The 15,942-nt window shown below is 52.0% G+C and overlaps 2 protein-coding genes across 3 annotated transcripts in view; one reads left to right on the top strand and one right to left on the bottom strand.

The window, feature by feature from the left end:
- TSHZ1 (teashirt zinc finger homeobox 1) overlaps positions 1-4,941 on the bottom strand; it is a 79,297-nt gene extending 74,356 nt beyond the window's left edge. The window contains exon 1 of the mRNA XM_025273407.3: positions 4,773-4,941. Within this exon, the coding sequence (XP_025129192.3) occupies positions 4,773-4,812 (40 nt within the window). The 5' untranslated portion in view covers positions 4,813-4,941. The remainder of the gene's footprint in view (positions 1-4,772) is intronic.
- A 2,132-nt stretch (positions 4,942-7,073) lies between these two features.
- ZADH2 (zinc binding alcohol dehydrogenase domain containing 2) lies at positions 7,074-15,224 on the top strand. 2 transcript variants are annotated; one of them, XM_025273409.2, is made up of 2 exons: positions 7,074-7,852; positions 14,169-15,224. In XM_025273409.2, the coding sequence occupies exons 1-2, from the start codon at positions 7,644-7,646 to the stop codon at positions 15,091-15,093; spliced, it is 1,134 nt and encodes a 377-aa protein (XP_025129194.1). In that variant the 5' UTR covers positions 7,074-7,643; the 3' UTR covers positions 15,094-15,224. The 2 variants fall into 2 exon arrangements, with proteins under 2 accessions (XP_025129194.1, XP_025129193.2); XM_025273408.2 differs by lacking the exon at positions 7,074-7,852 and adding an exon at positions 7,879-8,277.
- Positions 15,225-15,942: the final 718 nt, after the last annotated feature.

Raw genomic sequence — 15,942 nt, 5'->3', positions numbered from 1 at the left:
GGCTCTTTCAAACACATGAGCAAAAAATAGCTTACAAGGTCTGCACCCATCACACGCACCCATCAAAAGGCCAGAACAGGACCGGGTTTTTCTTAAGTAATACTTCTGAATGAAAACAACACAAAAACCTCTTATAACCAAAGGAATTCTAAGTCTTGGGAGAAAACAGTCTTATGTTGACATAGTTCTAGCTATTGACCTGTGTGTATACTATAGAAACTTTCTGAAATTGATTACACTTTCCAACACATTACCATAAAATCTCTTAACTTTCCACCCAAATCCAATTTCGCTTATATTTGAACTGGAACGGCTCCTCATGAATTCCTCTACACTGTGAACATCACCAGCACCTCAATAGGAAATACACGACACCATCATTTTTTAAGAGTAATTTTGAAGTATACTACACAACTAGATGTTTTTAAATACATTATCATAATATTAACATAATCAGCAATGAAAGAAAATTATCCATTGTTTGCTAACAGTTATGCTAAAGAGATGCAGTGAGTAGAAAAAAAGACTTGTCTACAATTAAAAAAAAAAAGATATTTCGGTCTTCATTCAAAACTGTCTCTTACTCTTTTCATCACCCCAGGTGAATAAATAATAATTAACAAAATTAAACTTAAATATTCAGAAACCATAAGCAGGTGGTGCCTAAATGTTTTCATGAATGAATGAATGGGCTTGACCAAACCCCTTCCCTATAGGCACTCCCCCCCTACACAAGCATAAACACACTCACACACACACACTCCCAGCAGAACAGGGCAGCCCTAAGTAGCTGACAAAATACTAACAAAGGAACACATGTAAATACACGCTATGGCCCCTCCCTTTGGGATTACAACCTCTGTGTACAGGGTGAGAGGGTAGTGATGAGTCTCAACCACCCAAGATAAATTGTTTATCCAAACATTACATGTTTTCACGGAATATTTCTTGTTAATCTCATTTATAAAAGAAGTTTACCTCCAACATCTACTGAGCTCATCAAATCCCCGTTCTTTGATATTTTGCCATGATAACGCGGCCGGAAGTTCATCGTTTAGCGTTTCCTGGAAGACCAGGGGCCATTTTAGGGTCTAGCATTTTTTCCCTCCTCTAGGAAATGAGCTCCAACTGCGGGTTGAATCTGAAAATCCATTCCTCCAGCTTGACACAATTTGAGGCATCGGTGACTGAAGGTTTTCCTTTTTGTATGTCAAGGTGAGCTTCCAGGCTTACCGCCGCTGACCACGGACGGGAGATGGTCCCCATCTTCATAGAAACCCTGCTCCCGGAACTCACAGGTGTGAGCCTCCCCCAGGAATCATCTGGACTCCTCCACTCGACATATTTACAGATCACACTAAGATTACTGGAACCCGGCTCGAGGGGGTGCGCCCCGCAACACCAGCCACATACTTTGGTCACATATCTTCTACCACACCTGAAAATGAGGATTTTCACAAACTTTTTATTTCAGGCTGCTGCGTCGACATGCTGCCTCTCCCTTCCACTTAGAACAGCAGGCCTAACTCACAGGAAGTCCAACCATTAGGATCTCCAGAATTGAAAAAATAGAAATAAAAAACAGCTGAGTGGTTGGTTTTCTGTCTCGGCTTTATTGCACAGTTCAAAGCCAGGATTACGGAGGTCATTAAGCAGCATTGTCTCTGTGACATGATTAGTCAGGTAGCAAAATCCATTTGTCACCTGCAGCAGCAAATTGAGTTAATACTGCACTACAGGCTATGGGGACTGTATAATATCAACGTGATTACATCAAGCGGGCTGCAAACTTGGCAGCTCACTGAATTTGTCGGCATTAATCGTTACGCCTGTCACAAATCCATCAGGTTTACAGATAATTAGGGGCCTGTTAATGAAGCTGGCTAAACAACCTTACCTTTTTTGATAATTAAGAAGCCGCTTCATTACGAAGGAGCCATTTCCTCTGAGCAGTACTTCTTTATTTTTTTATATAAAGAGGATTCATTTAGATAATTTTCCCTTCCTCTCTCATCACTATGAAGTATTGCTATTCTACATCTGTCACCCACCAACTTCCTGGCGACCAAACAATCAATTATTTGACACTAAGATATTCTAAAGAAAAACTCATCAGTTACGGATGGAACAGTGAGGCAGGCCAATGAATGTGCAGCTTTAAGTGGGGTGGGGGGGAGGAAGCCAGTCAGGATGTTATAATAAAAACACTTTGGAAAATACCATGACTCCCATATGTATATAATTGCCCTCTCTCTTTTCCTGAAAATGAACACATAATATTCGCTACAAATGTATTCTGGCTACTTCCAGAAGGAACATTAGAAACATGGAAGATTCCTATTAAATGCTTAAGATGAAGGAAATCAAGATCTTCTCACCTAAACCATGACAAATACATCGAAGCCTTACGCCAACGTAAATATTAGTGAAAATAAGCGAGTGTGAATCAGTGTGTGTTAATGGAAGTAACTTCAGATGAAAGCAAACAGCTTTATTTTGCTAGGAATCCACCTTAAGTGTTGTTGTTGTTGTTGTTGTTTAATGGGTAAGGGGGGTAAGAACTAAACAATGGCTCATTTAATGAACACAAGAGTCCTGCAGGTTTGGAATCAGTAGAGATATTAAACCCTGTAATTAAACTTACACAGGACCTCTTAGTATGGAATCTATTTTTGAAATTTTACTTCAAAACACAGGATACTTGGAACATGTCTCAATTTCCTCTCAACTAAAATATATTTTGGCTCCATTTTTTTAGGGTTTTTTCCCCTCTCAAGTTCCTGTACAGCAGATGACTCAGTCATCGGCTCCTCATGGCCATCACTTTGCAGCATTTTGATTAAGTATGCCAAATGTCGTGTAGAGGAAAGAATGGAAACACTGAGCCTGCCAACTTTTGATTGACCATTAAAGCCAATGATATATGTGCCTGTCAAAAGACAGACAATTAAATCAATATTGGAAAAAAGTCGCCTTGACGGCTTGTTTTTATGTAAGAGCTGCCAGGATGGATTACCATGCACCATCATGCCCTTGTCAACTTTCAAACCTTTTATTAAAAAAAAAAAAAAGGTGGTATTTAAAGTTGCAGTACCTCATTCCCTCAGCATTTTGTTTGTCCTCAGAAACATCCACTGCACTCTAACCGCAAAAGTTCTTCAGTGTCCAGGAGTCATCTTCGAAATGCAACTTTTCAATGTACCTTCTGTCATATAAATCCCTCTGGTAGTAAAAACGCTAAGAGACCTCTCACTTTCAGCACAAGCAAAGGGTGAATGTCTTTATGGATGGTGCTATATGTTTAGGGGGTATGAGGGAGACACATACTCTCTGCAGTATCTTACTGCACTCTTCAAAGTTTTATAAAAATAATAATAATAAACATTCCCCTTTCTGTCCACTTTATGCTATGAACACTGAACATCAAAGTTGCCTCTGCTCTGGCAAGCATTTCTCTCAAGGATCTAATAGAAATCATTAGCTTCTTTTATTTGACCCTTTGTACATGCGGATATTATTTGTGAGATTTGGGGGAGCAATGACCTCAGCTTTAAACGCATCTATGGAGACATGAACAGGAGCCCATTACTGAGGGTAACACTAAAAATTATTCAGATTCGATTCCATACTGCAACAAAGAGTCACACTTGTTTAAACACACAACACCCTTTTATTACTTTTTTCCCCCCTAACAGCTTGGAAAGAGTTGATTTACTCTCTTACTTAGTGATAACTCACTGGCAGATCGGTGGTACTCCAAGCTCCATAAACAGTGTCCAAAATCGAGACAAGACTTGAGTACGGAGCCGAAATAACTATCCGGCTATTTTCAGACCTGCAGTGAAAAATGCACTGCAGTCGACCCACGCCAGGGTCTCAGCCATGGATTAGGAGGTGAGCTGAGTTGAGGATGCTGCAGCTGTAAAACTTCTGAGACAAAATTAAAATGGAGCAGGAAAAAGGGGGAGCGAGAGAGGAAAGTCGCCCTGAGAGTGGCTGAGCTGTCAGGAGCATGTGTGTTTCCATGGTGAGTGATTTATTGATGTTTATCAGGAATGAATAGATCAAAGGCCGCCGGATGACAGGCGATCAATCACACATCAAATCAAGGATGGCAATCCTCTAATAAAACAGAAAACAAGGAAAACCAGCTCCTGCCAGTTCCTCCTCCAGAGAAAAATAACTTTTCTGTTCAATCAGATTCTGCACTATCACTGCCTTGTGCTGGCCTGATCAAAAGACATCTTTAGAGGTAATAAAAAAGGGGGGGGGCGTGGGGGGCAGAAGCCTCTTGCACAGGACATTAAAGGCTGCTATTTTCCAGAGAAATCCTCCGACCGCATTCCTTGCGTCCCAGGCTGGTGACCTTATTTCAAGTGTCAGGTTCAGCCTCCCCGCCTCCGGAGGACTTTCCCAGCGCGCTCAGGCCGCGGAGGAGCTACGTCTGCCCGGCGCACGCCCCCTCCCGAGGCAGCCAGGAGCTCCGGCGGCCCCCCGGCCTGCCCCGGCCTCCCCGGCCCGTCGGGGCTCCTTGCCGTGCCGAGGAGCGCCGTGAAGTTTCTCCGCTCCGCGCGCCGGCCCAGGTGGGGAGACGCTGACGGCTGCCCCGGGGCGCCGGCGGCCGGGCGCGGGCCGGGCCTCGCTCCCGGGCCCAGAGGGGGAGCGCCGCCCGCGCCCCCGCCCCGCGCGCCGGCCGCCGGGCCCCCCGCCCCCCGCGCCGCGCCCCCCCTCGCCGGCCCCGCTCCCCGCGGCGCGGCCCGCGCGCCCGTTACCTGCCGAGCGCCGGGGGGCCTGCTGCTTCCTCCTCGGCATGCTGCTCGGGCCTCAGCCGCCGCCGGAGTTCGCGGGGCGCGGGGACGCGGGGCCCCGGGCGCGGGCGCAACTCCGCGGCGCGCCCAACTCTGGCCTCGTCCCCGCGGGCTCCGGGCTCCGGGCGCGCCGCGGTCCGCGGGGCGCCGCTCGCATGGACGGCCGCGCCCGGGGCCGCTCAGGAGGCGGCGGCCGCGGCCGCGCGGGCCGCGTCCCGGCCGCCGGGCTGCGGGCGGAGCGCGCGGGGCCTGGGCGCCGAGCCCGGAGTCATCCCCGGCGCGGGCCGCGGGCGCAGCGGCGGGAGCTCGGAGGGCCGGCCCGCGGCCCGCGCTCCATGCTGCCGCCTCCCCGCCGCCGCGGTGCTGCTGGCGGGCGCTCCTCCGGGCGCCTCTGCGGGCGCTGCCCTGCGCCTTCCTCCGCGAGCCGAGAGTCTCGGAGCGCAACTTTCTCTCCCCCTCGCTCCAGGCGGTGCGGGGGTCGCGGCGAGTGTTTTTAGTGCGCGGGTCGCAGCTTGCTCATTGTGCGCCGGCGAGGCCGATCCGGGCTGTCCTTTTTCCTCCCCGCACTTAGTCTAAGAGGAAGAAAGCAAACAAGACAGAGGAGTGAAGCCCCCGTACATACATGCGCCGGGGGGAGATGTCAGGCGCTGCTCCACCTTCCAAACAGTCACAGATCAAACAGTGTCACCCGCCGCCGGAGCGCCACTTGGTGCCCCGCGCTCCCCGCGGGGCTGTGCCGCCAGGATCGCCGCTTCTTCGGAGGCGAAATCTAATGCAAACACATTTTGATCATGGATTTTTGGCCGGTCTTGATCTTCCAACAGAAAAATTTTGAAAAATACACAAAAAGCACCCCCCCCTTCCGAAAAAAAAAAAAAAAAAGCCAACAACAACAACCCGGAGAGTGTGCGCCAAGGGGTGAAGAGCAGACATTCACTGGGTGGGCGAGGTGAGCGTGGACGGTCCCCCCCAAACTCCTGGGAGAGAGGAGATGCACTCTCGCTCGCTCGTCTTTTCAGTGAAATATAACACACATTCAGATCGCAGAGCTTTCAGACAGTCTCAACTGATAGACAGACACATCGAGCTGCTTTTCCGGCTTCAGTTTTTACTCCTCCTCCTCTCGCCAACGTCACCCTGACAATTACAAATAGGTCTCTCACAAACCATACCTGTCAATCTTTTTAATTGCTTTGTTTTCCTTTCCCCCCCCCCCCCCCCCCGAGCTAAACAATATGACACAAAAAAGAAATCTTAATACGGCATAACATAAAAGATTGCACGCTGGAGAAAGACATTGAGGGGTTTGTTATTGTAATCCACCGGCTGACCGTGGGTGAAGCCCATGTGTTATAAGCCAAGTTGAGTAGACAGTAGTTCCTGCAGATTTTTAAACCTGCGACTCTCCCCCTCCGCCCCCGCTTGTACACTCACACACACGCACCCACGTGGACACAAACTACCCTTGGAAGAGGAATGTCCGACATTTGAGATAAAAATACCTGTGTCACTTTTGCAATCCTAGTTTGGGGGTTAGATGTGATTGGGGAGGGGCACTGTGCGGCTTTTATATTTTGGTAATTAATGGGTAAGTGGAAATAAGGAAACATGTTTCATTTCAATGTATTCCTTTAATAAAAATTTAATGATGGACTTTGCTCATCACACAAAAAAATGTGGAATATATTTAATCTGGCCCCTCTGTGAGAAGTGAATTGATTATTTGGTCAATACAAACAGGGAGATAATTGACACGATGGAACGGCAGATCTTTCTAACTGGGTTACAAAAAAGGTCCTCATACATCATGGCAACGTCTCCATCCAGTTCCATTAAGGCCCTCGGCACCACCCCCACCCCCAACCCCCAGAAGTTTAAGATGTTCGTGTGCTCTGGGAATTTGACCCTCTGGTTTCCAGTATCTGTGTTTCTTTCCCAGTGGGAAACCTGTAACAGTCTTGTAGAGGCCACTTAAAACAGTCATGGAAAAACATGAAGTCTTGGCCAAAATAAATAAAATGGCTTAGTTCGTGCAACTTACATGGGACAGACTAAGGGCAAGGCGGCACGGGCGAGGCGTTGCGGGGACAAGGGCCAACAGCCTGGGGCGCAGGATGCCCTGGGCGCCCCCCGTCCGGCGCTGGGTGCTCCTGCGCCTGCACCGGCGCCCAGGGCTCCCCGCCCGGCCCCAGGCCCGGGCCGTGCCCCGCCGCCCCGGCCGCGCTCGGGGTTGATTCGTACCACCTTGCAAGGAAGTGAACGCTCCGCACGGGAAGGGGAGGCGCCTGCGCCGGCCGCTGGGCGCCGCGCAGCTCCGAGGACGCCCCGGGCTGCCGCCGGCTGTGGGCCGCGGCGGTAGCGGGACGCGCGGGTGCCCTCGCCGCCCCCCTCACCCTTTTAGAGGAGTCAAATCCGGCTTTTAGATCGTGGCGAGGGTGGAGATATCCGGTGCCTCCCGGGCGCCGGGAGGAAGGGGGAGGGCGGAGAGGATTCTTGGCCAGTCTGCGCCAAGCAGATTCAAACCAAAACAAAAAGATTAAAGGAGCAGCGGCCAGGGCGTCAGCGATCCCCCGGCCCGGACCCCGGGGGTGGCGCGCCCGGGAATCGCGGGGGCTGTGCGGACTACCCGCGCAGCGCGCGGCGGGGCAGGAGGGGGGAGCGGGCGCCAAGCGTAGTGGGGAAGCGGGGCGGGGGGAGCCGAGGGGAGGGCGCGGGCCGGAGGAGGGGCGGACCCGCCCGTTCCGCCCGCCGCGCGGAGCCTCGCCTAGCCGAGCGGCCCGGACTGGGCGCGACCCCGGCCAGCGGCGGCGCAGAAAGAAGGCAGAGGCGCGGGCCATGCAGAGGCTGGCGCTCGCCGGGACCCGAGCCATCGTGGACATGTCGTACGCCCGCCACTTCCTGGACTTCCAGGGCTCGGCTATCCCTAGCGAGATGCAGAAGCTGGTGGTGACCCGGCTGAGCCCCAACTTCCGCGAGGCCGTCACCCTGCGCCGGGACTGCCCGGTGCCACTCCCCGGGGACGGAGACCTTCTCGTCCGGAACCGGTGAGCCCGGCTCGCGCTCCCCGCCCAGGCCCCGGCCCGCGCTGCGCCGCGCAGCTCCGGTGCTGTCCCGCGCCCGCCGGCGTCCCCACTCCCGGCGCGCGCTCGGGCGCAGAGCCCGACTTTGCGAGATCCTGGGAAGTTGAACCCGCCGCCATCTGGCGAAGGCGAACGTAATGAGACTGTTGCCGGTGTGAATATCCGATGGCACCGAACGTCCTCATAACGGAGGGTTATTTTAATTTGGGATTCCCCTCCCCTCCCCCAGCCCTCCCTCCTCCTCCCCCTCCCGCTCCCGAAATAAAACCGACGGGACCCAGAAGGGGAGGCTCCCCGCCCAGCCCACCCGCGCGCACCCACGGCTCCAGCGATCGCCTAATCTTTAGGGTGGAGTTGGGAACAGCCTGGACACAAACCGCGACGTTTAGGTAACGTGCTTTGGAGGAAGGAGGCCGGGGCCCCGGCTGGCTGTTCCTGTCCGCTCCAGGTTGGCAGCTGCCTGGCTGTGGCGGAGCCTGTCGTTGGGTGTGTTGGTGTGCACCTCGCTGGTGCCGTCTGCGTGTTGTCAGCTCTGTGTGACTGTCGTCTGTGCCCTGCCGTGTACCGCGGGGTGCGGGGCCGGGGCGGGGGCATGGTCGCAGGTTTTGCAGACTGAGTGAGGCTCGGGTCGTCGCCCGACCTTGGGACTGTCATTTCCACCACCACACTGCCCACCTTAATTTGTTTCCGTCTCACTAATCTTTAGTAACTGCTGAAGCAACAAGAGGGAAGGGATCTCACTCTTCAGAGCCGTGCCCGCGGCTCTGCCGGTGGGTCCTCTCGCTGCCTGACTTGCAGGCGGGGCGTCCGCTTCCTCCATCCCCCTTGGAGAGAGCGGGGCTCGCCCACCGGGTCAGTCCCGTCTGTGGGGCGAGTGTTGCATATTTTAGGTTGCGTAATACTTTCGGAGGGAGAAGTGCCTTCTGGTTTAACCAGGTTGTCAGTGGTGTGCTCGAAAGCACCCGGTCCTCGGCGAGGACTGAAGGAAGGACCGTGTATCTTGTCTAATCAGCTTGGGGCAATGCTGAACGGTCCATTTTAGAGATTCGTATCAGTCTTCCAAACCTGGCTCGGAGACTTCGGAATTCTGACCAGGATGTCAAACTTCTGGGAACCTGTTGGAGAGGTAGAAACCAAGTGAGCCAAGGGTGGGACTGAGTGGAGGCTGGGAAAGGGGTGGGGGCAGGGGGCGCCTGAACCGGTGGGCTGGAGTGCACCGCTGGGACCCGGGCTTCGGAGGATTTCTTCATCAGTACCAGGAACCGCTAAGGCAGTTGAGATCCAGATGCGCGTCCTGCCAAGTTGAAAAGAAGGGTGGGTGAGTGTTCACGCAGGACATACAAAAACACACGAGTGATTTGCTGGAAGTGAGATGAGACTCAGATTTTAAAAACCACTGAAGAAATCCAACAGGCAAAGTTTCACGCAGGCTTTTTCTCCCACCCACCCCACCCCCGGCCCCCCCCTCCCCCCCCGCAACTGTGAACTGTGAGCACCAATGGCACACACCATGCTGCTTGGGGAAAGAACACCTTTTACAAACAGGGTGTGAAGTGGGGAGGGGGTGACTGAGCGGGGCGGGCAGGGGAAGGTGTGAAGTTTCCGCACTCCCAGTAGCGGCGCGGCGGGACCCCCGCCCGAACCGCCATGGAGGAGTTCCTGCCCGCAGAACCGGCCTGCCCGCCTGCGGGGCACCAGCTCCGCAGGGTGTGCGCCCCTTCCCCGCGCTGGGTCACCAGGGCCGGTCCCCCGAACTGGGTGGTCGGTCGGAGTTCTGGAGCACCGGCTGCCATGTTGGATGCTCTCAACTTGGGTTGCTTTAAGATCCACACCTCTATCTTCCATCCACAGATGCCAAGAATCCCTTTAATATAAATAGGATATTTATAGTCACCGCTTGACCTCTAACTTCTACCTTGAAATCCGTCACAGAAGAAGGGGGCGCGTTTTCTGCTTGTGGGGAGGGGGCGGACCTCTGCCTGTCCCTCTCCTTACTCTGCTGGAAAATATGCCCCTACCCCCAAAACTGTGGCAAGATCCTTTTTTTCTAGCAAACGTTGTCAGTAAGGTGGCATTTTACCGATTTTTTTTTTTTTTTTTTTTAAGAATAGAGGCTCAATACTTCACTACAGGTTAGTTCATTTTCATCCCAGACCAAATCGCCCCGAACAGTGTCAACTGCATGAAAATTCTGTGCAAGAGCTTCTCATTTTTATACTACTACGAATAATAATCTGCTCCGGAGTGAATGGATTCAGCCCAAATTCACATGTTTGGAAAGGTGTCTGGGTGGTTTTAATTGTGCTCCGTCTGACTTTGTCTTTCAGCGGAACCTTTTGCACGTGTCTTTCCATTTTAACAGAAAATACAAATTCTTTATTCACAGTGATGGAGGTGCTTTTTAAGACATCGATTTAGCATAATCAAGTTTATCATTTAGGAAAGGTGTGAGAAGGGGGCCTAGAATCCTTCTAGAACGTGCCCACGCCTTTCCTTTATCCACTTCTGGCCTTCGGCTTTCTAACATCCGAGGAAATCCCGCTTTCCTCCTCAGAAAAGAGAAGAAAATAAAGGGAGAAAGACTCCGACTCCCTCTGGTTCAGTTCACGCACTATTTTTAGATTTCTCTTTTTTTGCAAGATACTGCCACATTATTTCGTTTCCAAATATTTCTAACGATTTTCTGTTCAAATGTAAGATAATGGAGCAAAGAGTTTGTAGGACCGGCACAGAGAAGGTGGGGGATGGGGAGGGCATTTTTGATAAACCGTTTGTTGCTCAAGGGAGGGTAACTATTTCTGCTCATTCTCCAGGCCGAGATTTTTTTTCCCCTTCATTTTTCCTTTTCTTTATCCCCTTTTTTCTTTTTCTTCTTCTTCTTTTTTTTTTTTTTTTTTTTTTAAGGAAGGTCTGGTTTGGCGGACTTTGTCTTCCAGTATTGAAGGTTTTGCTCTGGACTTGAGTCTTCGGGTTTGATTTTTGTTAACAGAAAACCCATTGCCTTCCCTCGGACCGCTGCCTTGTTTCACAATAAACATGACGAAAGGGCTCGTCGCTTTTTAGTGTAAATAAACCGAGTGACTCCGGAAGGGTATATATTTGGGGAGAGCCCCAAACATCCCGTTCTTTTTCCCGGGGCTCCTCGATTTTTGTCTTTTGCGAGGGTCTGCCTGTCGGATCGCTAGACCCCTGCACTCATTAAAAGCACGTAGTTTAAATTAAAGGGGTACAGACGAGTCTCCAAATGCACGCATCCTCCCTAGCGCGTCTTCTCTTTCTTTTTCTCGCTCACTCGCCCTTTCTGTCCGCTGCTCCCCAAACCCGGACACGCGCCTGCCGCTCTTGAACTTGTTTCTGATGGAGCCGAAGGCGCCGGCTCCCACTCCCTCCCAATCCTCTTCCCAAAGCCCAGGTAAGAACCAAGGCGCGTCCGGGCAGTGGCGGGTCCACACCAGCCGCGGTGGGGGCGCAGCGTCGAAGCGGGGGTTCAGGGAGAGGAGGGGGCTCGCAACCAGAGGCTGGGCGACCCTGGAGAGGGTGAGGTGTGCGGAGCCGAGCAGGAACTCCGGATTCCTTCACCTACGACGCAGGCGATTTAGAAGACGGCAGGGTAGGGTAGAAAGACACGAAAAATGGGGGTGCCTGCGAGGCCAAGGTCACGGTCTGGCCGCCGGCGGCTTCTGTCGCGAGGCCGATGAGCTCAGGAGTGCCGCGTGCCCCGGGCTCCCCTGGCACTAGATCGCCCCAGAGCCCGAGCTCGGCGGCCGGTGTGGACTGGGCGCGCCCGCCGGGATCCCGGCTCGGCCCAGGGAGGCTGAGGTCATGGTCGCAGGCCTGGGCGGCGACCCGGGCGACTCCAGTCCGCTCCGGGAGTCGGACTCACGGATCGCATCTGTCCGTGGTGGCGGTGGAGAGGCCGCGGGACGACGGCACCGGCCGGGCAGTCGGTGGAGGCCGGGCACTTGCGAGTGGAGATAGTCCCAGAAGCGCGCGCGGGTTTCTGGCGCCCTGCAGGCTGGCCCGGGCGCATCGAGGGCGCCGCAGGGAGCAGGGACGTGGACCGGGAGCGGGGCGGGCCCTGTGGTCTACGGCCCCCGCTCCAGCGCTGGCCGGGCTCCACCGCGATGTCTGATTTGGGTTTTTAAGCAAAGCCCCCTTGGTGAGCTCAAGCTGCCGCTGGTGGGCTGCAGCCGCCGAGCTCCCGACAGAGCCCACCCTGCCCCCCAACGCGCGCGCACACACACACGGGCCCTCGCTGCCCCCTTTGCGCGGGTGCCCTCGCCCCGCCGCCGCTTGTCTCCCAGGCGTGCGCCCTGCTCGGTCCTCCGCCTCCCGCCTGGAGGTGGCAACCACAGCCCCGGACGGGGGTGCGGAGGGTGGGGGCAGTGATGGGACTGCCTTTTCCTCCAACAGCCCCTTCCCGCTCCCCAGCCCCCTCCCCCCAGTTCGCTCCGGTTTGGAGATGAGGGTGACCCGAGGGGCCGAGTTCAAGGCGGGGGCTCCCGCAAGGGAAGGGCCTCTGTGGTTGGAAAGGCAGAAACGCCAGCGCGGGAAGGGGGCGGGGGGTGGGGAGGTGGGCGGGAGGGAGGGGGCAAGACGGGAGGCGCGAAGGCCACGGGAAGGGCGAGTTTAATCCTGAGCGAGAAGAACAGAGCGGGCTACCCGCCCTGGCCCCCACCTGTAAGCACAGCCCGCCTCCCCGCCCCCGCCGGCGGTCCTGCAGCCGGCCTTCCAGCCCCAGCGATCGGGCATCCAGAGGCACCCCGACAGGGCTCCACCGCCGCCTTCCCCGAGGTCCGGAAGCACGCGCTCAGGACACTAGGCCAGGCCTGGAGAACTCGGCAAAGTGAAAGGAAAGATGCCCGGCCCTCCCCTGCCCAAAAGATGGAACGTGGGCGTCTTGGCATTAAATGCCAAATGAGAACCCACCACAAACCATTATTCCCACTTCTCATTACTATGTGTCCTGTTTGGGCATGGAATCCTGTAACGTGATTGTGAGGCCTTGTGTCTGGTAACTTCTGAAAGCTGCTGGACAAGCCCGAAGGAGAGTTTCCTGCTTTCTTATTTCTGTTGATGAAATATGTAGAGAGTGTCCAATCGTGTATGCCGGGCACCGTCATAAGGGCACATTTACGAGGGCTAAGTATTGTCTCTATACAAAGTGGAAGTGAGTCCTTGTGCGGGGCAGTTTGGGGTTTATTAAGTTAAATTATTTTAACATGAGCCCTACTTACCAGCTTCCCTCCTGCCCCCAGATCCCAGCACCTTTTCCTTTCATTACAGGTGGAAATGGCGTCTTTAGGGTCCTCCAGTTGTGTGTCTCGGCCACCTCCCAACATCCTTAGGAGAATGGCTTTTTTCCTTATGTATCAGGATATTTTTGTTATGATGTATACTGAGATGAAAAAAGCTGGTAAAAATACCAGCCTGGCAATTAAATTGACTCTGGATACCAAAGTGAAAATAATCATCTGGTATTAATCAAGTATGTCTCTGCTTCTTGTTGAGGAAAAATATAGTGTCGATTTGCTTTCCTTTTCATCTGGGAAGGACTGTAAAATGTTGGATGTTCCATAAAAATCTCTCTACCCTTATGAGACAATTTTTGTTCAATTAATCAAAATGCATATTTTCACACTGGACACAGTTACATCAGAAGGAAAATTTGCTGCAGCCTCTCACACTGTTTGAAACAAGCCCTGCAGTAACGTGTAACAGCCAGTGACCTTGTACATTACATCAATCTTTAATAATATCATTGTCGTTACTATTATTATCTGAAGTGTTAAATTGTTGCCAGAATCAATACAAGTCTACCTCTTTGAATATATTTTATCCCTCTGTTGTTTTTAACATCTTTGCTAAGAGACCAATTAATTTCCAACTCATAGCTCCAGTGAAGTTTGTGTATGAGGGCTTCCTGAATTTTTTTTTTTTTCCTCTCTTTTGAAAGAAAGAGAAAGGGAATAAATGGCATATGAAATAAACAACCTGTTTAGAGGGATGTGAAATTATTCTTAACCTAATGAAAGAATACAATAAACCAAAACTCTGATATGGAATCACTGTTGAGCTCACATTTGTTTGATTTCTTTCTTCTTCTTCTTTTTTTTTTTTTTTGAAGTGCATATCAAGAGTTTTGGGTGTTTGTTTTTTTCGAATTCTATCAGAATAGATAACAGCTTCACCACCCTCCACAGTCACCAGATTTAGAGGAACAGAAAAAGCCTTGACAAAGAAAGCACCTGAACCTGTGTGTGTGTTTGTTTTCCTCTAGATTTGTTGGTGTCAATGCTTCTGACATCAACTATTCGGCTGGCCGCTACGACCCTTCAGTCAAGACCCCCTTCGACGCAGGCTTCGAAGGTGTGGGGGAGGTGGTGGCCTTGGGCCTCTCTGCCAGCGCTGCGTTCATGGTCGGCCAGGCTGTGGCCTACATGGCGCCTGGTTCCTTCGCTGAGTACACGGTGGTGCCTGCCAGGGTCGCCATCCCAGTGCCGGGCCTGAAACCCGAGTATCTCACGCTCCTGGTGAGTGGGACCACAGCCTACATCAGCCTGAAAGAGCTCGGGGGGCTGTCGGAAGGGAAGAAGGTCTTGGTGACCGCGGCAGCCGGGGGCACCGGACAGTTCGCCGTCCAGCTCGCAAAGAAGGCCAAGTGCCACGTCATTGGAACATGCTCGTCTGCCGAGAAGTCTGCTTTTCTGAAGTCTGTTGGCTGCGACCGGCCTGTCAACTATAACACCGAGCACGTGGGCACCGTCCTGAGGCAGGAGTACCCCCAAGGTGTGGACGTGGTGTATGAGTCCGTCGGGGGAGCCATGTTTGACTTGGCCGTGGACGCCTTGGCTACCCGAGGGCGCTTGATAGTGATCGGGTTCGTCTCTGGCTACCAGACTCCTACCGGCCTGTCACCCGTGAAAGCAGGAACACTTCCAGCCAAACTGCTGAAGAAATCTGCCAGTGTCCAGGGCTTCTTCTTGAACCATTACCTTCCTGAGTTTCGAGGTGCCATGGACCACTTGCTCAAGATGTATGCGGGTGGTGAGCTGGTTTGTGAGGTGGACACCGGAGGTCTGTCTGCAGAGGGCAGGTTTACCGGCCTGGAATCGGTCTTCCGGGCCGTCGATTATATGTACATGAGAAAAAACACTGGAAAAATTGTCGTTGAATTACCTCCCTCTGTCAACAGTAAGCTATAAGAGCAGAACAATGGCATAAGAGAAAGAAAATGGGCATTTTATGCCCCAGAATTAGTCAAATCAATTTATTTTTAGTTGGTAATGGAGATAATATTTTTTAAAAAAACAAAAGTAAAATTTAATGAATAGGTCTCTCTCTTTTCTTTGCTTCTTTTTTTTTTTTTTTTTGCTTTCCCTTGCCAAAAAAAAGTGCTAATAAAACCTCCCTCCATGGCACAGAGGTAAAACCTTTACATTCAGTTCTTCACTCATGGACAGTCTCATTCCAGATTTTATTGTTCCAGGGAACTAAATTAATTCCTGATGCAAGATCTGATCAAATCAGCATGTCTTCAACTTGATGAGATTTTAAAATCGGGCTTGAAAACAGTTCATGAGTTCTTTGCTATGGGAGATTTTGGTATAATGCTAACAAGTTGTTAATAAATGAGAGAGAGAGCAAGTCAGTCACTTCTCAGAGTCCATATTCTCAGGAAATGGCCCTTCTTCCATAAATTACCAGCCAATTCTCTAAATAGAAATTTGGAGGGATTCTCCCAAAACTCTGACTCTGTTAGGTCATTAGAAAAAAATTAAATGAGCACAGACCTCTTTTAAAGAAGTGTCTCTTTATTTAATGATTTTATGCACAATCATGCTGGTGAGGCATGTGTGGGATGGAAAATTTCTCTCTTCCCTTAAGAAGCAAAGTAGTGTTGAAAACTCATGGACAAAAGAGCAGGTTTGGTAAAGGAAAACTAGAGATTTGGGAGACTTTAAAAGTTTAGTACATGCACGGGAAATGAAGAAGTATATGCTCTATCCACAGTAAGAGTCAACATAACAAAACATGGGCCGTACAGGGAAAGC

Source organism: Bubalus bubalis, chromosome 22, assembly GCF_019923935.1.
Source record: "Bubalus bubalis isolate 160015118507 breed Murrah chromosome 22, NDDB_SH_1, whole genome shotgun sequence".
Taxonomy (NCBI): Eukaryota; Metazoa; Chordata; class Mammalia; order Artiodactyla; family Bovidae; genus Bubalus; species Bubalus bubalis.
This window is presented reverse-complemented; position numbering and strand designations above follow the sequence as displayed.

What these genes read in the sequence shown, in the direction of transcription:
- ZADH2 (XM_025273408.2), top strand. Translation starts at nt 8,054, where the DNA reads ATGGCACCGAACGTCCTCATAACGGAGGGTTATTTTAATTTGGGATTC. An exon ending in ACACAAACCGCGACGTTTAG is followed by an intron (nt 8,278 to 14,168) that starts GTAACGTGCTTT and finishes GTTTTCCTCTAG; the next exon opens with ATTTGTTGGTGTCAATGCTT.